Source organism: Lissotriton helveticus, chromosome 6, assembly GCF_964261635.1.
Source record: "Lissotriton helveticus chromosome 6, aLisHel1.1, whole genome shotgun sequence".
In the NCBI taxonomy this organism is placed as follows: domain Eukaryota; kingdom Metazoa; phylum Chordata; class Amphibia; order Caudata; family Salamandridae; genus Lissotriton; species Lissotriton helveticus.
Window position 1 is genome coordinate 2,038,508,899 of NC_136067.1, and position 23,106 is coordinate 2,038,532,004.

At 44.9% G+C, this 23,106-nt stretch overlaps 1 protein-coding gene across 2 annotated transcripts in view; it reads right to left on the minus strand.

Annotated features, from left to right (window-relative positions):
- LOC144763966 (uncharacterized) overlaps positions 1-23,106 on the minus strand; it is a 43,328-nt gene that overhangs the window by 16,485 nt on the left and 3,737 nt on the right. For both annotated transcript variants that reach the window (XR_013596289.1, XM_078650053.1), the window contains exon 2: positions 22,188-22,311. Coding sequence is in view for 1 of the 2 variants with exons in the window: in XM_078650053.1 (XP_078506179.1) it covers positions 22,188-22,311 (124 nt within the window). In the remaining variant the exon portion in view is untranslated. The remainder of the gene's footprint in view (positions 1-22,187; positions 22,312-23,106) is intronic.

The following is a 23,106-nucleotide window of genomic DNA, read 5'->3' on the forward strand; positions in this document are numbered from 1 at the left end:
TTAAGTCTGGGGATATATGCAAATGTTTTCTTGAGCCGGTAATGAGTCTCGCGGCAGCGTTCAGGGAGGCTCTTAAGGGTGCTGTTGTGGATAGCGGGAGTCCGCTGAGGGCCACAATTCCGTAGTCTATTCGAGGGATGACTAAAGCTTGCACCGCAGTTCGGAAGTCTTCGGCAGGGAGGAAGGGTTTGATTTTCCTCAGTGTGTTGATTTGGAAATTAGCTCCTTTTGTGGCTTTGCTAACGTGCTGCTGCATGTTGAGCTTGGCGTCGAGTGTGATGCCTAGGGATTTCGCCGAGTCCACGATGGTAGGTTGGACATTGAGTGCTGTTAGGTTATTGAGCCACGTTTGGGTGGTGGAAATTTTCGCCGGGGGTGAGATGAGTAGGAACTCAGTTTTCAGAGCATTTAGTTTGAGGTGATTATCGGCCAGCCAAGATTGAGTGTTGATAAGCGTGAAATTCAGATGTTTGATATCTTCCGGGGATTGTAGCTTTAGGTAAAGTTGTGTGTCGTCGGCGTACATATGGAATTGGACATTGGAGGCTTGGAGCAGGGTGGCGAGCGGTTCCATGACGAGGTTGAACAGTGTGGGGGAGATGGAGGATCCTTGTGGAACACCTAGATCTGCAGGCACGGGTGTAGATAGCACATTGTTGATCTTGAACTTCTGAGATCGGTTGTGAAGGAAGGACGAAAACCATTTGAGAACAGTTCCCGATAGACCCATTCTAGTGCTTAGCAGCTCCAGCAAGTTCTCATGTTTGACCGTGTCAAATGCTGAAGAGAGGTCAAGAAGGATGAGGAGGCAGGACTCATTGCGATCAAGAATTTGGAGGGCGTCATCAATTATGTGTGTCATAGCTGTTTCTGTGCTATGTTTCGCTCGGAAGCCTGATTGATGAGGGTTGAGGAGGTCAAATTGATCAATGCGTTTTGTTAGTTGGAGTTGAACACATTTCTCCAGCAGTTTGGCCAGGGTGGGGATATTGGTGATGGGCCGGTAATTGTTTAGGTCAGACGGATCAGCTGTAGGTTTCTTGAGTATAGGCGTGACTTGCCCCACCTTAAGGGAGTCTGGGATGAGGCCTTGTTGTAGGGAGCTGTTGATGATTTTGGTCCAGAGAGGGAGGAGCAAGGGGATGAAGTCTTTTACAGCATTAGCAGGTAGAGGGTCTGTGAGGTGATTAGAGGGCTTCAAGGTGCAGAGCAGTTTGTGTATTGCTTCTTCCGAGTAGGTATCGAAGTACAGCCATGATGCCTTGTTTTTAGGTTGAGTGTTAGACATTCTGGTGTGACTGGGGAATCGGCTTACATCCATGATGAGGTCATTTCTTATGTTGTGAGTCTTTAGCTTAAAGAAAACAGAGAAGGCTTCACAGTGTGGGGTGTCGCTTGTTGCACTGTTTGATTGTAAGGGTTGTGTCTTCGTTTGGGTCTTGATTAGTTCGAATAGCTTTCTTGGCCTGTTTTTTGCTTGGTCCAACTGGCGGCTAAAGAAGTCCGATTTTGTGCGCTTTATTTTCCTGAAGTAGGCATTTCTCTTGTTCTTAAGCCTTTTGAGGTGCAATGCTGAAGGGTCCGATCTCCATGTGCGCTCTGCCATTCGCATAGTACGCCTGTCGTCATTGAGTCTGTCATCATACCAGGGGTTAGAAATTTTGGTGGAGACTCTCTTCAGTTGCAGTGGGGCGACTTCATTGACTATTGTATTCATAGAGTCAAGGTAGTGGTCTATCAGTGAGTGAACATCCGAGGTACCTGAAGGGGGAAGGAGGCGATTGCCGATGTGGGGAGGCAGGGTAGAGGGGTTAAGATTCTTCATGTCCCTTTTCCATGTTTTGGATTTGATTGGTTGAACCGGGTTAGGTTTAACTTTTTCATTGATAAAGAAGGTGATAATGTGGTGATCTGACCAGTTGCAGGGTTGTATCGCCTCCAGTTGTGTAGAGTTCTCTTTGGCAATGATGAGATCGAGTATCGAGCCTTTGTCGTGTGTTGGTCTATCGCATATTTGGGTGAGGTCAAGAGCATTAAGGAAAGTTTTGAGACTATTCACCACTGTGTCTTTCTGGTCGTTCCAGTGGAGATTGAAGTCACCCAGGTAGACTTGGGTGGTCTGCCGACCGGCATTGGAGGTGATTATGTCCATGAGTTGTTGGGTGAATATGATGTTCTCACCAGGCGGGTGGTAGATGAGATGTAAAGCACAAACTTGTTTGCCCTCGCTGGTGATGTCGAGGCAGAGGAGTTCACAGGAGGAAAGGGAGGGGGAGTTGACTTTGGTAACGGAGAGGTTGCTCCTAAAAATGCATGCAATTCCCCCGCCTGTCTTGCCTGGAGACCTGTCCAGCCTGATGATGTGATAATTGGGGGGGGACTAGTATGTCCATAATCGGGGTAGAGGCTTCAGTGAGCCACGTTTCCGTTAGAATGGCTAGGTCGAGATCCCTAGCTGAGACTAGATCAGCGATGTCGGTGGAGTGTCTCTGGGCCGATCTGCAATTGAGTAGGATGCATTTGAGTTTGGGAGAGAGAAGGGCGGTCGAGCTTTCTAGTGTGAGGGAAATTTTTCTGAGGTTGTTAGGGACGGAACCTCTGTTGTTGAGGGTTGGGAGCCTCAGAGGGTTTGTAAGAATTGTGGGTATGGGGGTGTGTGTGTTGGATAAGTGTTTTACCGGACCTGGGCCATAAGAGCGTAGGAGAGAGCATAGGTCGCGGTCCGACAGTGGGTTGAGGACACGACGGGGCGGTGGGAGTTATTGCGAACGGGGATAGTCGGCCAGCGCGGGTGTCGTTGGAGGCGAGGGTATTAGGGAGGGTGCGTCGTTTGTAGGGTAGAGGGATGGTGGGAGGTAGACTGGGCTGTGAGGAGAGAAGGTCTTTGATTGCGTGGACATCTTTTTTGATTTGTAGAATATCCTCTTTAAATTGTTGGAGGGTGGATATAGTCAGGTCAGGAGGTGTATTGGGGATGGGGTTGGTGGTGAGAGCCATTGGTGAATGGTTGAGTAGTGAGCTGGAAAGCTCACTACTCACATATGAGCTCACATATTACATCACAATTTAAAAAAAATGTTTTTTCAGTATCTCACTGGGCGCTTCATCAGATACCGTGGACCAGGTGTTGGTTATGCGATTCTGAGATTGACCACAAGGTTTGGGCCCAACTATCTTCAGGAGTCCAACCCCTCGTGGGTGCCCAACCTCTGGCCAGGCTCTGTGCCCAACTCCTTATGAGAGCTAAACCCACAGTGGCTGGCCAAATCTCTGCGGAGCATGACCTTGAGCAGTCCGCCAAGGTCCTGGCCCAACCCCCTCCACCCACGTCCCCCAGGCGCCCACCCTTCCTTTTCTTTTTTTTTTAAACAGATTTTATTCGTTTTTGTAAGAAACCATTTAAGCCACAATGAAAGGGCCGCCATTACGCAGATGGCTCGTGCCGCCACAGGATAAAAGCAAGCATCAAATACTCATCACTCCCCCTAAACACCCTTCTCCTCCTCCCTGCCCCCCCGCCAGTGTGCCTTATTTTATATGCAGGGACTCGCAGTCACATGAAAAAGAACTCTCAACAATACACGAACGACCCGAACCTAGTCTTGTAGTGAACCCGAGTAAAAAGACTATCTGCTATGGAAGAAATTGTCCTTAATAAGGGATTGGGATATGTCACCACTGATAAAGGGGACCCATTTCAGTTGCAGGTGGAGTTAGCTCAATTCTTCCGCAAACTCAGATTGCACTACTACTTTAAAGACAAAGACGGTCTTAATGATGACCAGGAGAACAAAAACACTGGTCTACAGATTAAATCCAACTTCTTACCCCCCTCACATACGGTACCCTCTCAGGTGGCTACCTTTGAGAGGGCAGTAAGAGATGACATTGACAGAATCTGGTGCTCTCAACGGAGCAACTACAGTAATCTCACCAGAGAAGAAGGACAGGCACTATCAACACTGGCTAAGGACCCTTCCATAACCATAAAGCCTGCTGATAAAGGAGGGTCCATTGTGATACAAGATACTGAGATCTACAGGACGGAGTGTTTACGGCAGCTCAGTGTTGCTACTTCCTATGCACCTTTGGTGACTGACCCCACCAATAGATTCATGAATGAAATTAAAATCTTGGTGGAAGAAGCCCTGGCCGAGGGTTGGATCACGTTATCAGAATCCAAGTTCTTACAGGCCCAATATCCTATCATGCCCTACTTTTATACCTTGCCTAAGGTACACAAACCCCAGAGACCACCTCCTGGGAGACCAATAATATCTGGTCAAGGCTCGATCTTGGAGCCTTTGTCTGCTTTTGTAGACCATTTTTTGAGGCCAATAGTGCAGACCATGCCTACATATCTTAAAGATACTAATGATGTTTTAAGAGTGATTCCCGAAATAGAATTTGATCCGGAGACGGACCATCTGGTCTCCTTTGATGTTGAGTCACTATATACCTCTATCCCCCAGGATGAGACTTTAGATACCATCAGATCCATCCTGGGGGACACTGATCTTGACTCAATCACTCCTGTTCCATTTATTATGGCGTTGGCGAGGATAGCCATGAAAGAGAATTTCTTTAAATATGAGGATACCATCTACCTCCAGACATCAGGGACAAGCATGGGCAGCATTTTTGCGCCGAGCTTGGCGAACCTTTATGTTCACACCTTCGAGCAAGAATGTGTACTAACTACCAGAAATCCTTTTCGTCCATCAATAATATGGTGGAAGCGATATATAGACGACATTCTTGTTATTTGGAGGGGTGACAAAGAATCCATCCTACTCTTTTATCAGTGGCTTAACCTGCAGAACAATTTTCTGCGGTTCACCGTAGAGTTGAGCAAGGAGAGAATCTCCTTTCTTGACCTTTCCATCTATGTTACCCCAACCGGTTTTCAAAGTAACTGTTCCGGAAACCAATGGCGAGAAACTCACTTTTGCTATATGAAAGCCAGCATCCCAAGTCGCTCAGCGATATGGGCAATTTCTCCGGGTTTGGCGAAATTGCTCGACACTAGAGACCTTTTCAAAGCATGCTGCTAATCTTTCCAATCAACTTGTAGCCAGACATTATCCGAAGACTTTGGTTAAACGCTCACTCAAACGAGCAACCAATAACCATCGGGAAGCCCTGTTGGAGCCCCCAACTGAGAAACAACCTCTGAATCGCCTTACCTTCGTCAGCACTTTCAATACCAAATCAAATTGCATCCAACGCATTGTCAAAAGACACTAGCGAATTTTGAACTGCAGCAACAACAAAATTGAATTTCCCATGTTCGCTTTCAAGCGCTCAAAGAGCCTGCGGGACCAACTGATACACACTCGGCCCAAAGAAACATCTAGAAGGAACATTGGCACTCTTTGGGATTTACCGGCAGTGGTCGGGCATCACCCCTGCGGGAATTGCTCGGTCTGTCCACAGACCTCTAATATCTTACACATAGATATAGGTACAGACCGACCGTGGGAACTGAAACAGTTTTCTAATTGCAACAGTACACATGTCATTTACCAGCTAACATGCCCCTGCAATGAGAGATACATAGGCATGACCACCCGGAAGGTTCGCACTCGTATGCTTGAACACAAGAGCGCCTTCAGGTGTAAGAAGAGTATTTCTAAACTGACTAAACACTACATTGAACACAATCACAGTGAGTCAGATTTCAAGTGGACCGTTTTGGAAAAACCTTTTATTCCCTCATATATGGGGGATGTAACCAAATTTCTGTTCACTAAAGAGCAGAAATGGATATACAAGTTGTCCAGTGACAGCCGTGGCCTCAACGATGAAATACCATGGACTAGCCTTTGATATATCTATGGAGAGGCATGGGTACACACTAACAGGAATGTACCATTCATAGAGGTGGTAGCCTTCCTTTGAGTATATACCACTTTGATGGACTTACTCTAGCCTTCACTAGAGGTTTTTTGACTCAAGGTGGCTATCAGGGGCTAAAAAACCAATAGTGCACTATTTATGCTTGTTTTGCCCATTTCAATTATCCCGTTTCTTTTGAGGGACCATATGCTGATAATAAGGTATTCCAAAACCATTTGTCTACATACTGGTTGACCTGACATACTGTTTTGCATATTAAACCACTAATTTTGAGTGGTAGTACAGTGTGGTTCGAAGTGCGCGTGCACCATTAGTATGATATCTTGCCGCGCCTATTATTTGGTCGGATAATGTTACTGTAATAAGGACCCTGATCACTTAAAAGGACACTTTGCTAATCAGCTTATAATACCTCTATCTTCAATAAACAAGGGACCCCCGTCTATCGGCGTACGCACGTTGGTGCAGCTCAGAGCCAACTGTGCTTATGCGAGTATATTGCACGCCTTTCGACGAGCCATAATAAAAGCGAGATATTAACATCTCGAGTGTTGGTTTTTATGCTGCAGGGAATTAAAACTTGCCATTTATGAACTATCAAGTTCAGAGCAGTATTAACTGTTAATCGGTCTTGAGGACATGAACTACAGGAGGACGATTACTGACGTCATCTGGTAGTTCTTGTAATACCGCGAGACTATGCCCGCAGTTAATTGGGTGAGTTCCCTGTGCCCTTTAATACCTAAAGAGACGTGCGTGTATGACGCTGAATTAACAACTGTAAATTGATTAGGCAGATAACTTTTGCAGACGTTTGGACCGCAATGGGGAATATGAGGATACCGAAACCCAGCATTTTATCTCACGAGTACTATGGGTCTCGGGCATGATAACTACAGTATGACGATTGGTGACGTCATCTGGTAGTTCTTATAACATCGTTAGTTTATGCTCGTAGCAAAAATGAGATGGCTGTCTGTGGTCTTTAAATATTAACGAGCCGTCTTGGGCGAATAAGGAGTATATTTTGAGAAGTGTAACCGTCTATCTTAAATTCTATCACTACTCAATCCTCTTGTTTCTGGGCATACGAACTACTGGATGAAGATGAGTGATGTCACCTAGTAGTTCCTGTAATATCGCGAGATTACGCTCGCAACGTGAATATGATGTTTACCTAGCAAAGTCAATCTGGATATTGTTTTTGGAGCTGGCTATAGGTGCTTTTTATTAATCGGCCTCGGCTATTGGCCATTTCTGTTCTGAGACATGATTGGACAGGATGCCAGAGGATTCACTATTTAAAACATTGAGAGATGTCCGGTCCTTGCCTCCCCCTGACTCAGGATCCGCCAGAGACAACGACAGACAGGTAGGCAAGGTTTTTCCTGCTTTTTCTCCTAGTTTTTTCCCCTTTTTGCCCCTCTTTTCTCCTAGTTTTACTATATAAGCCTCTTTGTTTGGTATTTAGGTTCCTTTCTAAAAGCATGCTAAGATTTTGGCTTGGGGACTTTACACCTATACCCCTGAGTTGATGTGGCTTATGAGAATTTTAGATCTAAGATTGCTCTTTTGATCTTTTTCAAAACTTTTTTTAAGTACGATAGTAGCTTTTGGTGTCTTCCTTATGGGGTTGAGCCTTTTGTCACTAATGAGAGGTTGAATGGGTTACTCAAGGGTGTGAGGGAAATATTTGGTGGATATACAGTAAACTTGAAGGGGCAGAAATGACAGTTCCCTGGATTATGTTAAGCCACCTTCTTCCTCACTCCTTTAGAGCGGGGCCTCCAAATTCCTGAGCCTGGTCCAGGAGAGGTGAGGTCTGGTCTCCAATCTATCTGGGCGAGTGATAATTTTTCTTCTTACCTAAATGGTGAATAGCATTTAAAACTTTGACACAGTTTTCCTCATATGGTGTTTTGTTGTTTCAGGTGTGAGACACTTTGGATTGACACGGAGAGAGAGTAACTAGTTCCGGTCACATATATCCTTTTTGTATAGTTAATCACATTTCTTTAGAATAACACATGCAGTAGCATTACAAATTAAAGAACAGAGGCCCTGAAGAAAGCCTAGGGTCTTGCCCTGAAGGCTGAAACATGTTGGTCCCTATACAGTTATTTGTTTAAAACTGTTTTTTCATGCACTGTTCCTTGTTTTAATTAGGAAGAGGTCATTTTCTATTAAAGTCTTATTCTTTTTGTCCTCTATCCTATTTTAACTCACCACTTCAACACCTAATTTTGGTTTTGCACTGCACTCGTTCCCATCATACATCAGGTCTACATGGTCCCGGAGCGATTGTGGGTCGGAACCCAACTTCGACCGTGGGTATGGTACAAACGTCTCAATGATCTAGAGACACACCATCCCCGAGGGATGACCAGATGATAGAATTGATCACAACAAGACTTTGATGGGAATCCAACATGTCTTTACAAGTTTCACCCACAATCACTATTGGTTCTGTGTGCATTGGTTTAATGCTTAATTTGGCAGCAAGATTGCTCTGGTCTCGATAGACTTGATAGATATCGATACCCGTAAATAGAGGCTCCTTGTTTTCCTCGTACTTAGACCCCTAGGTTTTTTTGTTGAGAATATGACTATTTGGGGATTGTAACCTAGGCTGGTCGTTAAACTTCCCTTAGACCCTTCACATAGTATTGGTTTTTCTTCTTATTTAGGTCGAACAGGAGTTTAGCAGTGAACTACCCATCTGTACAGCCGTGTAACCACCTAATATCAGATGTACCAGCATGCCTTCACAAGAGAATCAGAGCCCTATAGCCCCTTCCAAAGTTGCAATCAAACCTGGTTCGTCGTCAGGCGCCCCACAAATTCACCCGCACTCCTCGGTCTCACTCAATGCTCTCTCAACCTGTCTGACGCCAGCAGAGTCCCCCCGACTAGTCTCAGTATTCTCCCCTCCATCTTCCTCCTCGGAATCTGCAGATGGGGTCCGCAGTTCGGTCACCAGTGCCTCCCATGCTCTCGCTGTCTCTTATGCCTTTTCATTAGTCGAGCGCCTAGCCAATTGCAGGCGGAGGGTGCCCTCGCTGCTCGCCCAGGTCAAGAAGCTCGTCCGCCATCTCTGATAGTGGGGGCCCGTTGTAGACTTCCAATGCATGGTGAGCTCCCTTTTTGCCATGATCAGCCCCAAGTCGTAGAATTTACTAGTAACTTTGGTACGGGAGGTATGTGGAAACCAAAGCAGCAAACAAGTAGCCATTTCAGCCTCCAGCGTCCGCCCCGTCACACGATTCAAACACGTCACCACCTCTTCCCAGTAGGATCCCAACCCTGCACAGGTCCAGAACATGTGCCGGAAGTCAGCACCATCCACAGCGCACCTCGGACACGTTGAGTGGGATACCCCAAAGTACCTCAAAATCTTAGCCGGAGTCAGGTACGCCCTATGAAGCGTGAAAAACTGTACCAATTGGAACTGGGCATTGCGCGTACCCTTCCAGGCTCACCGCAATAGGTGGGGCCACGTCGACTCCGGTATGGCCTGCCGATGTCCGTCTCCCACTTACCTTTTAAGGTATCTAGTGGCGATAAGTGTTCAGTCAACAGACGTCGGTAGAGGCAAGTGATGGCTTTAAAAGTGCCCGCCGCCATGGTGACATACTGGCAGCCCAGCGAGGTCGGAGGTTCCTGCAGCCCCGTCTTCCAGCGGCGCTGCAGTCCCGCTACCAACGCGGCATGCAATAAATAGTCTCCTCGTGGCAACCCAAACGTGTTGTGTAGATCCTGAAAGGACAGCAACACGCCATCTCTATACAGATCTCCCACCATATGGAGGCCCAGCTTCTCCCAAACTGCTAACGCAGTCCAATTACCCCCGTGAGGAAGGGCCGTACACATGCCCAACGGTATCTCTGGGGCATACGGGGAGGAACAACCGACTCGCTTCTGAATCAGATTCCAGCATAGGCGAAGGGTGCGCTCCTCAAGAGTGAGCTGGCTAAGTTCGATCTTCTGTTGGAGAACTATGAAAGATAATATGTGTAGAGGAATCACTCTGCCACAGGGTCCCTCAGGACCCCGGAACTCCCGAGCCACCGCCAGCGTAAGCCACTGAAGCTGTGCCGCTAGGTAGTACCATTCAAAATCAGGCACCGCCAGTCCTCCATCAGCCCGCGGACGCATCAGGGTGGTAAGCGCAACACAACGCCTACCTGCACCCCAGAGGAAACCCATAGTCATAGCCCTCAAGTGTCCGGAAGACCGAGGCCGGGATCCACACAGGCAATGTGCGGAAAAAGTAGAGCAAACGCGGCAGCGCCACTTTCTTTAAGAGTGCCACTCGGCCCGCAACCGACAGAGGGAGAGAGCTCCAAAAGGCCATGCTGCCCTTCAGGCCCCTTATCGCCTTGTGCACATTACCGTCCAAGAGATCAGACTGGATATGATAAATACGGGTGCCCAGATAAGGCAGGCAGCAGGGTTCCCACCTCAAGTCCTCCCCTGCCGAAGGCTGCCGCCCAGTCGGGGTCAAAGGGAATAGGCAGGTTTTGGTCCAATTCACACACAGGCCCGACAGCCGACCAAACTGCTGGAGCAACGCTCTGGCACCCCGTATTGCCTCATTTTCACCGGACAAGAATATCAGTAGATTGTCGGCGTATAGAGAAATGTAATGAGCCTCTCCACGCAACGACAAACCTTCATACGACCTCCCCAACCTAGCATGCGCAGCCAACGGCTTGATCGCGAGTGCAAATAATAGCGGGGATAACGAGCAGCCCTGCCGGGTGCCCCTCCCCACCTGGCAACCCGCTGATATGGTCGACCCCGTTTTGACCCTTGCGGAGGCCGAGTTGTACAGTAACGCTGTCCACTGCACAAACTGATCTCCCAAGCCGAACTCTCTTAAGACCTGAAACATATACGGCCATTCCATGCTATCAAAGGCCTTCTCAATATCTACTGAAAGCACAACAGCGTTCGGAACATCCTGGCAACCCCCCTCCATAACTCGGATTAATCGACGTATACACGTCGCCGTGTTCCTGGTAGGGATGAAACCCGCCTGATCTGGGTGTACCAAGGTCGTCATGTGCTCCAGAAGCCGGGTCGCAAGAATTTTACTGAGTATTTTATAATCCACCGTAAGCATGGAGAGCGGACGATACGCTGAGCGCAAGCTGGCATCTCCGCCCTTCTCCAGCAATGGTACAATAATCGCCTCTCTGGCAGATGCAGGCAGTCTTCCCAAATCCCAAGCTTCCCTATATACCAAGAGCAGTCTTGGCGCCAGGAGATCCACATATTTAGCGTAAAACTCTACCGGGAGACCATCAGCCCCCGGCGTCTTCCGCCGCGCCATGTGCTTGATCGCGGTCCGAATTTCACCCAGGGAAATAGCTTCCCCCAACTTGTCTCCCTGATCTGTATCCAATCGTGGGAGCTGGGCCGCTAAAAGGAAATCCTGGTTTTCCTCTGGTAGGTCCGGCATCGCGCTGCGGTAGAGCGCAGTATAGTAGCTAAAGAACTGGTCATTAATCTCCGACTGCGAATACACAAGGTCCCCAGTAGTCGTGCCCAATGACAGGATCGGAGTGCCCCGGGCTGCCGGATTCGCTAACCTTGCTAATAAAGAACCCACTTTGTCCCTTTCTGCGTGGGCCCTCACCAGATACTCCTTGTAGTCAAGACAACGCAGGCGTTCCACCTGAGTGGCCACGCCCACCCTCCATAACATAAGATGTGTATTTGTAAATCGCACGTTCGGCCAGAAGGTTATCTTGGCGCTAAATAACAGTTGTTCGTTGTTACCCAACTCAATGGTCCATATTTTATCGACCTCAGAAGGATGCAAGACTGAGTGCACCTGCGGGGATTTGAACCTGTGACGTTGAGGTCAAACACAGGCCTGTACAGTGCATGTATTAGTCACTAAGCCACCATATCCAGCCACTTGCTGCGGTGGGTTGGCCCTATGCCCAACCCCCACTGTGCACTGCCTATACCTCGCACAATGGTAGTTAGCCCATGGGTCTGGTCTATCTCTCTTTTGTTTTCATTATTTCTTTTTGTACCGTGGTACTGGCACCAATACCGCAGTACCACAGGGGTACCTTGCTGGGTACTCAATAGTAAGGCAAGCCCCACAACCCAAAATATTTTATTTTTCATTTTGACCTGAGAAGGTCCCACATGGACCTGGATGTCAGGGTGTTACCACCCGGGCGTCCTCCGTAAAGTTTTACTGTGACAATCGAGGACAGCTGTGTTGCTGGCGGAGCTCTGGGACGTGGGCAGACCATTGGAATCCGAGGCACCTCATCAGATGTACACACCATAGAAATCCTTACCAGAGTTACCGCACATAAAGAGGAGAATCAGATTTTGATAGGATCCATGGAGCACAATTTAAAATTGGGTGACCTCTAGTGAAGAAGAGACCCGTGATTCATCGAAAGGCTTTCATCAAGTGTTTTCTGGTCAATTAAGTTTATGTTGTCAAAATCTTCGGAAAGTGACACCTAACAGGAAGTGGGACTTCGTCTGTCTGGCCCCTTCTCTATCTGAGATTACGAAGGACGGTGGAGTATATCAATTATCTATCCCCGTACATCTAATTAAAATGACTTTTAACCTTTGGATGCTAGTCGAGGTCTGAAGAAGGCTTATATGCAGTAATTTGAATAAAGAGACTATAAATCCAGGTTACGAGACACCCTGTTGAAATTGCCCCTGTCTGGTCCTGATGAAGGTGGTCTTCATTGCAGTCCTTCCACTGAAACTAGTCGGCCATTCCTTTACTTAGATCTAACCTTTTGGTTTTAGTGGACAACTGGTGTCAAACAACATGGTGTGCTTTTGGTTGTAGTGGAGTTGTGTATGAATAGGATGTGTGAGTGAGTATATGTGGTTGTGGTTCTCGTCCTGGTTTATCAAAACTGTTTTGTTTTAAAAAAAAAGAAATCTATGTGTAGACAATGAAATTGTAAAATGAATTTTTGTATATGTATCTTAAAAGAAACTATATGAAATACAGTAAATGATTGTCTGTTTTTCAGAAAAAATAAAAAATGACTTAAGGAACTATGATAAGATCTCTAAAATAAAAATGAATAAATAAACCAAAAAAAAGATGTATATGTAGTCTATGTATGCCTGTTACATTAGAGGTTTCCCAATAGTAAAGTAGTTATAGGTCAAGAGGGAGTTCTCTTTGCTGTTTCTGGTTGTCTTTCCCCTCCACTCCCTGACCTGAAAGTATATTTGGAGGGGGTCCCTATTGCTAATCATTTACCACCCGGGCCCCATTACCTGGCCTTTGATTTTTCCCTTAATGGCTGCTACAACATACTCTCAAATATGTTACCAGTCAATCATGACCCCCCATCCACTCTGAATAGGCCACTCAGAGCATATCTGGACACCAGCGGATCTCTGGCTTTTTACTTGCATTAACCCTTTAATGCCCAACCAGAGCACCTTTTTTAAAATGCAAATTTCTTGAAAACAGCTGAACGGGCTTACACCAAATAACAAAAAGCACACTTTCTGAGCAAAGTTCTAACTTTTTGGGAAATTTGGTGTCATTACCTTCAGTTTTTTTCCTGTACCTGAGAGCAAACTTTCCTCTGGGTATTAACATGGGAAAATCGCACTTTTTAAAGATCCCCTTTTTTTGTCACCTCTTCACAGATTGGTGCTGAACTTTCAATGAAGGAGTCAAGAGTGTTTCTTTCTAGGTTTTGTGCAGATTCGTCAATCATCACCAAAGTTATTAAAGAAACAAAAATATCTTTCCTATGGAGTGTCTGACCTAATTGTAAATATAATGCGGAGCCCGTCAGTATATGTTTCCAATACACACACAAATTTAAGCAAAAACCTCTGCTTTGAAAGGTATTTGGATAAACGAATGTGAGTGGCAAGATGCAGTGTCTATTTGCTTTTCTGTGGCGACTCCCGTCACATTCAATGGCTGTGGTGGTAGTCTGTCCCATGGGGCAGGAAAAATAGAGCTGGGGCAAAGGCCCCCCTGCCCACTGTTAGGATGACAACGAATATATTCTAATGATTCGTCAGATCAACGCCGTCGCCTCATCGTGCATCCACATGCTCCAAAAGACATTCAGATGGAACCCCACTGAATCCAGAAAAACAGTCACCCACGCACTCATCAGCAGCAGACTCAACTACGGCAAAGCACTCTACGCCGGCGTCACCCAGAAACTCCTCAGGAAACTTCAGAATGTTCAAAACGCTGCAGCCAGACTGGTCCTTGACATCCCTCGCTGTAGACACATCTCCGAACACCTCTGAGAACTCCACTGGCTCCCAGTCAACAAAACAATCACCTTCAAGCTCCTCACTCACGCCTACAAAGCCCTCTGTGACGCAGGACCAGCAGGGCTTTCAGTGGGACGGGTCTCACCGGTGCTGAACACCGGCTGTTTTTTAAAGGGGGCTTCGAAACGGGTCTCTATCGGGCTCTCTTCTGTGACCTGGAACAGGCAGTGCGTTTTTTCCCGGACCGCAGTGACAGCAGGCACATTGATGTGCGCTGCTCACACTGCTCACTTCTCACTAGTGGAGAAGTTACGGCATGACTTCATGCCAGGTGAGCGTTGTAGGGGAAGAGAAATCCTTTAAAGAGATTAATTTTCCCTCTGGTTTTCCCTTCTCTTTTTGAAGCTCAGGAGCAGCAACATTGCCGTGGTGTCACCAGAGCTGTAAGTGGAAGCTTTTTCAATATTATATACAAGTCATAGTTGCTGCTTATTTATCTTATGCAACTAACTACCAATGACAAAGCCAAAAGTCCTGAATTGTTGTATCATATCTGGATGCAATGACAGAAACAGGAAAATACAAGTTGAGCGGCACACTAAGCTAACTAAACACAGATTTTTAGCTAATGTGTTTTAAGCTACGCCCTCAATTACATTGGCAACGCCCCTTCATGAGACCCCCCCAGTATTTTCAAAGCCCCGAGGACCAGCATACCTGAACCGCCCCTCTCATTCCACATCCCCACCAGACACCTCCGCTCCACCCAGCTCACTTGGGACCACTGTCCCAGGGATCCACAAGACAAGGACCGGAGGAAGACCCTTCTCCAACCTTGCCGCCAAGACCTGGAACGCCCTGCGTACCCACCTCAGACAATCCCCGTTGCTGACCCAATTCAGGAAGGACCTCAGGACCTGCTGGCTCTTCGACTGATGACCTAAGCACAGACAGACAAGCAGCCAACCCCCCCACCCCCCTCCAGCACCTTAAGACCCTGACACGCTTTACAAAGCCGGATTGATTGATCGATAATGCTGCTTCTCACGCAAAAATAAATAAATATATTTTGGAGTTAACCTGTGTTCTTTAATTGCCCTGATAGCGTATTTCAAACTTCGAAGAGCAGCATTACTCTGACTAACCAAGTGTAGGTCATCTGTAACCTCCTCATGAAAACAGTACGGTGACTGCACATTTATTGATCTGAATGTGGGGACAAAGTAACACCTAAGATAATGTACATCAGCAGTACCCAACATGGGTTCAGGAGGACCAGACTGACAGCAAAAAGCAACGTTTCAGGATAGCACCGAATTAAATCATTTTTATTAATATTTGTTGGAGGTAAATTTATTTTATGTATATACCCTGAAAATGTGACAGATCTGTCCCTCCTGGACCTACACTGAACACACCAGATATACGTTATCTCATTATGGGACCTTACCCTAGCATCTTCTTCTCAATACCTTTCCTCGGGGCTCGAGCCTGACTGGATTTGTTTAATATGTGTCATGTCAGTACCTTCTTTAGGTAGGAATGGACTCCATGCTACTCTTAGGAAGGGCACACAAACACCCAAAACCAGCACCTCTTAGACCTGTGCTGATTTCGGCAATGATGCTCTCCTACGTTCAGGGACTTGAACTGGATCCCTTTTCAATGGTTAACAGATTATACCACACCAGCTGATAATCACCAGATCCTGTGCCAGATTCCAACCTTTTGCATGTCACATATTTCACATAACAGACTTTCTCTCTCTAATCCAGGGATTCCTACATCCCCAAATCCACTCGCAATATGACAGACTTCTGGTGGATATACTACTAATTTCGGTCAGTAAGTCTGTACTAGCCAATTGGAAGAGTACTGCTGCTACCTCCTTCCGATCTTGGCTGAACTGGATTACCTACCCAAGGGGGGCAGACAATATCACCCTTCAGAACTCCCCCTGGAAACCACAAAACACCAATGTCTCAAAGTCACTCGGCAACTACTTTGCCACTACCAAACCCCCATAAATTCACTAATAGGCCGAAAATCGTCTCCCTACTCACATTTGCTTGGAATCCTCGCATATACATAGACAGAAGATCATCCCCAGACATGTGTACCAAATTGTGTAAGTTATTATGATCCATAGGCTTCATATTAATGCACTCTGCTGAATATGTATTTTCTCTCAGCTCCAGGTACTTCTTTACGTATGTTATGTTGTCTCTCTGCCGGCCTTCAATGCTCGTGGACACATTACACTGTACCATCAACTGTTGAACGGTAAAAAATTTATTCTGTTAAGTTAGCATGAACTCCTCTTCTATTTTGTATACCAGCCCCCATTTTTAGGTCTCGCCTAGCGAATTTAGCACATGCGCTGCTTTGCCTTGGCAAGACTAATGTTGTGGGTTTGGTTTGCGAAGGGAGACAAACCATGTGCGCGCACGGACAGGCGATGTGCATGCGCACGGCGTCTCCTCTCTGGTGTCTCCTCTGAAGGGGAACAGGAGATGGCACGCGTACGGACAGGAGATGTGCACTCCGTGCGCGTGCTCATCTCATGTCCCCACGTTATGACAGCGCACGCATGACACGCTTTCACTTTCCCTCTCGAACTTGACAAAGGAGAGCCTGGAAGCGCGAGACGTACGCTGAAGCCACGCCCCGCTCGTGGATTCTTGGATATTGGTGGTCAAAGTTGCTTGTTTGAGACGTGGGTGTTGGGAAACAGATTAGGGGAGTCTAAGTGCCTTAGGTGACGAGTGATTGTTTTGCAGTTTCTTAGGCAAAAGCAGTTTTTTCCCCAAAGATGACATTTTAGTGTCTATTATAAAACATCAAGTCACCATAGTGATTTGTGTCTTTAAAAGAGTTGTTCCTTAAACAAATAAGGTTTCCAGATGCTTTGTATCACATCTGACGAGCACACTTTAGAAAGTATTGGTTGAAATTGCATGCTTTGGGAACCTTTCTATAAAGCATTGTGGGTACTTTTGTTTGGAAGTTTATTTCGGATTGTCTCCAATGACTTCTTTATTGCAGTTGTTGGTGCCGGAACGCACATAATAGGAATCGTTGGTCCTCACATAACATCTTCATTACAGCATGGCAACAACCGTTCTCTGCAGCTGAGAGGGCAATTTCTGACGTGCACATTCCAATTATGTCTTACACAAAACAGACGTTATTTATGTATAAGCAGCTTGTAAAGTAATCTGCCCTAAAAGAAAAGCTGATCAAATGAAACGGTCATGCCTCTTGTGCATAGACGAGTCCTAGTGGTGAAAGGTGATAGCATGGGGTGGTGTATCCCTTCAGCTGGTTGTTAAGCAGGCCATCTTGTAGCATTTTGAGCACAGGTGTGCTTATTAATTTTGCTTTCTTTGTTTACTCTTTGTCTCCGGGTTAGTTCTTCATGGAAGTTGATTCGCTAGAGCTATATAAAATTCACTATGTAGATAATGCCTTTTAACTGTGAGGATAAACATGGCTGCTCCCATCCATACATGCGTCACAACACCACATGATTAGGGTTGCTACACTGGTTCACTCTATTCGGAGCATGTCTCTGAAACCTCATGCATTTGAACCAACATCTCCCACACGGACCACTCTATACCCAGCACCCTCACAAACATGACTGCGAAATGGGAGCGATGCAAATAGGAACGCTTCAAGGCCTTGTCAGGGATATGAAGCGCTACGCAAATGTGATAGTGCAATACAAGCATACATTTTGTTTTAGAACCTCCGATTTGGGCTGTCCTGATGTGCATTAACTGCTGACTTGTGCCTGTCTTGTTGTAAAATGCCAAAAATGTACAGGTACTAACATTTGCCCTGGAGCTTATATTTATTCCGCTTGTTTTGTTTAAGCAGGAAAACACGTCTGCATTCACACCTTTACAAACACAGTGACAAACAATAGAAACGGCTCCCACTACCACAGACTCTTTGGCGTGCACACCCTCTCATTAGCAACTACACGCGTGGGCATTTCAAAGAGCTTCCAATTTAAAGGTAGCCTGATGGAAAGTGTTACTTTCCTCACCAATAAAAAGCACATTTAAATTTATACAAAGCGCTCCTACTACCACAGGTTTGTTGATGCATGCACCTTTTTTTAAGCAACTGGGTGCGTGCGCATTTAAAAAATGTTTTAATGTAAGGGTAGCTGGATAGAAACAGTTACCCATAATTATACTGATGTTAACTTCAAGGTGAGTTGTCCATTTTTCTTTAGCAACGTATACTTCTTTTTAAACATAGAAAGACACAATTCAACTCGTTCACACCACTGTAGACTTGTTGTCTCAGCCAACCTTCTCTCTTTTAGCAAGTGCCTGTGTTTTTATCATTTAGCAACTTTACGCAGTATATGCAGCTTTACACACAAGTGGTCAAGATGCACTGTCTTGGTGCTTCCCTTCTTTTGTTTACACTTTTGGGCGTATCCCTGCGCACAAAAACAAAATGCATAACGGGTACGTTCTAGCCTTGTATCACATGTGCTGTTTTTATTAATTTTGAAGGCTGTCTAGCAGCAAGGGCAACCGCCGTTACAAAACAGGTTTCTATATGAGACTTGTGTACATTATAATAATGTACCCGAAAGCGTGAGCATGTAAGACGAAAAAAGTTTATAGAATCATTACACTTCCCAGCCTTGCTGCTAGGCCTTATCTACATCCACACACAGATAAACTGTACAAAATGTTGTTTCGAAACCAAAACTGACAACTTAATAGCTGAAAAACAAATACTTATAAAATACATGGCTTTAGCTCAGGGGAACATATTGTTACAATCTTGGGCTAAACATAAATTGAATACTGGCTTTATTAGAGCCGCTTTCATAGTGCTTAATTTGTGACTATAGTGGTGCCGGAGCTCTTATTAAAAGCAGCTTTACACAGGTTTGTTTTTGTGTTAGCTTATTTAATGGAGACCATTGACCACTGTGATATTAAGCATTTGAGTGTTGTCGGTGCCGTGCTAATGTTATTTTTTGTAACTTAATGACAAACTCAAGAGCATTTCTGCGAGGCGCATGGTGTTGAGTGTCTGATTGGTATTGTCTCTCGGCCCACTTTGCTTTTTATGTGCGGTCTGGCAGGGAAGGGACGCTGCTGTCCATGGAAAGGGTAAGGTGGTGTTGCATACTGCAACTACGTGCTTCTGTGGTTATGCATGCACCTTATAATCCACCTACTAAACTACTATTTCAGCATAATTCATAAAAACGTACATTCCAATAGGTCTTGCTCTAATAAAAATTTAAGCTATTACTGTTGCAAATGTTATATTGGTTAAGTTTACTGTTTTTTGTTACAAAATAGAACAACAGTACCATAAGTAATAAACTACAATTCACAAAGAAAAATGTGCAGTACCACAAGCTGTTTTAGGTGTCCCTCTGCAGTTTTAAAGAAACCTCGATTAGCCACATAAGGTACTGCAATGTTACTTATGTTACTGCTAGAGTATTTGTTAACAAACAAATTATCAAATAAACATAAAAATTTGCCAGCATTCACAACAACATTTAAAAAAAAATACCAACACAAATATATATATCGGCTGGAGGGCGGATGCTGATATATACATATATATATATATATATATATATATATATATATATATATATATATATATATATATATATATATATATATATATAGTTACTCAGATTTTTGTAATTATTTTTTTTAGGATGCTATTCTTCTGCACGTGATAATGTACAAAATTATTTTCTGGATTTTAATCCGTTATAGTGTAGGCCTTTAAGCAATAATATAAAAACATTCAAGGGTAATTCTATTTTTGTTGTTCCATTATGGCTTTGCTCAAAAATTATTTTTTAACAAACATTTTACATGCAATAGGTAGCGCATTAAAACAAAAATTAAGTATTGTCATTGTAAATAACAATACACAAATAAAAAACATTTTTATTTACAATGCCAATTTCTCAAACTCATGCAAATGCGAGACCTATTGCATTGAAAATGCTTGTTGTGGTTCTGCAGGGATTTTCATAAAGTCAGAAGTTACATGTTCGCTGGGAAGCTGGTTGTACTGAATATACTTGCACGCCACAGTAAGGAGTTCAGCCCTGCTGAAGGGCGAAAGTGTACAGATGTCTAATCTGTTAGCCCACCAATGCTGTAACCTCCCTTGCCTATCTACAAAGATGACGAGGGTAGGGGTTTATCGGGATTCAACAGTTCAGCATGTACTCATTATGTAAAAATGCCAAAAGGGGTTGTGTAAGGGGTTGTCTAAGCATTATGTAAATGACGAAGTGGTTTTAATGTCTTTCACGAGGCACCGACAAGTAGAAATGTCATGTTTGAACTTGTACGTATGGTTCCCTCCCTCTGGCACTTGCTCTGTCTGAGTGATGGGACTCCTCTCATTAGCGAAATAAACTTGTATTTTGTTTTCACTCCAGTGTTGATCCTCAGTTTGTGAACTCGTAGACTAAAGGGTGTCCCTGCACCAGTAAGACTGATAGGAATCTCACTTCTGCACAACAAGTAACATGCAAGTAACATGTGTTATACTTTCTGGTACAATTGTCCCTCCAGGATTATGCTTGCCCCTGGTACCCCAGTGGGTACGCTGCCGTCTCTGTTTGGCTGAGGTGGTAGTATACTGTACCTGTACTGTAGTTGGTCATGTCCACCACCGAAACCCTTTTGTGAAACTCTCCTTTACTTTACCTTCCTTTTGTTCTAGATGTTGTTCTGGATATTGAACCTCTACGAATTGCGGAGTTTGCTTCTTCAGGGAAGGGGGCACACAGAGGGAGGTTGTACTCAGACCTTCACCTCCGTTTTTGCAGCATGTGCTGTCTCTGCCACTCTTCGCCCGGAAATCATTGCCACTGATTTCCGCAAACTCCGCAATTCGTAGAGGTACAATGCGACCCTCTACCACCCGAAGAATCAGGTTATAAATTTACCTATTCTTTCACTCTTATCCACTGCACTTTTTATTGGTCCTGAAGAAAGCCTACTGACCATTTGGCAACCAAGGCTGAAACATGTCGACCGTTTTTTACCACACTATCCAAGGGCGCTAGAATCCATAACCAATTCCATAGCTGCACAAATTAATTTGATAACTGTCCGAATCCAGACTCATTAAAAAGTCAATACTCTGGCTGTCCGGGCAATTTTTAATTTTCAATTTATCACCACCTTTTCACCCACTTTTCCACGATCACTACTGCCTTAACCAAAGGTAAAGCCTCCTGGCGGAGGGTGCACACAAAAGAACTGACCCAAGGATTACGCACTCACGTGTTTAAACGAGCGGGGACACATCATATACCGCTACGAGAAATCAAGAAAAAAACGCGTGTATGAGTGTCTTTTTATTGGGAGACACCCACTTACCTACCTGCAGACCTTGGTTTATGCAGGACTACTGATCCTTTCCCCTATTGATTATGACTATTGCACTTATGTACCTTGCTATGCAATCACACCATTGTTACACCCATTCTGTTTTGAAAAATCCAATAAAACTCTTTGAAATTAATAACCGAGTTTCAAATCCAGTACCGGGCCATCACCCTCCAAATGATCTCCCCCACTACAGAAAGAGCATGTCAGAATCAAAGTTCTAAGCCTTGTACATAGTATACCAGAACACTTCAATGTTAGCCGTGGTAAGATCGCAGCTCCATTACTGCACGAGACAATACCTCAAGTATGTAAAGGTTGAACAAAGGGTTTACAGCCAGGCTCCCAGAATGATCAGGAGTACACAACACGAGGAACAATCATGATTACAAACCAACGAGAACACATTAGCACAATTCTTGCATCCCTCCACTCATTTCCTATTAGTCAAAAAATCCAATTCAAGATACTATCTGGTATTCACGCTAGACGCAGTGAAAAAAAGCAGACAGTGCCAATAATAGACTAGTCCCAACCAGTCATCTCGATGACTTTTACATGTTCTCCTTGGTGTCTCTGTAAGGAGTATAAGGAGAAAAGTAAGACAGGGAGGATAGTGCTAAAGCTGGGTGAAAATATTTCTTTAAAAAAACTTACCACAGATGAGATAGATAGCAGACCCTTACAGCAAATAAACACTCCAAGGAAAAGCAAAAGGCGGTCATCGATGACAGCAAACGGAATTGGCCTAAACTTTGCCAAGTCTTGTACTACATAAATGCTGAAACGAAAATGCACATAGTTACCATTGGGATAACACAGTCAGCATTTGGCAAATTAAAGTCTCCTAGATCAGTAGTGCACATTTCTTTGCTATTTAACGATTAAAAGTAGCCTCCTCAATGCCCATCTGATCCCACCAGGACAGCAATGTGTATATTACACCATTACTCAAAGCAGTCCTGTGCTCCTTCTATAGGGTTGCAAAGTGTGCATCTGCATGGCTTGTTAACCCCTGTATTTTTCTTTTACTCAGTCCTTGACATGAATAGCCAATCCATTAACTCTCCTATCTGTAGCTAGGTTTCACTATATCATGTATAGCACAGTGTTAAGGATTATGTGTACCACTGGAACATAATTATTTATGCAAAAGTTCATGTGTAAAAAGTGATCTCTCCTAAAGTATCCTTTCTACGGGCATATGTTGATTGAAACATCTTGGGTGCTACTCTTACACAACTGGCATGGCTCTATAATGCCATGTGTGTACTGGTTCAATCTCATTTGGACTAGGCGTTTACATAAAAAAGGATTGACTACAAACTTTACAGTAAGTGAGCAGTTCCCGAGAGCTTCTCGAAATTTGTGAAAATGTCATATGAAGCAGAGCTGGCAGTATGATCACAGAGAGGGCTAGCCAATACTGCTGAGCAGTCTGCGTTTACTGGAAAAAAGAGCAGCCAGAGACATTCATCCCTAGAGTACTACTCAATAGTCGTAGGTCGTCATCAACGACTGCCCTTCATGACAAAAAGCAGCAGGGGAGCCATTTCTTAATATATTACCCACATTT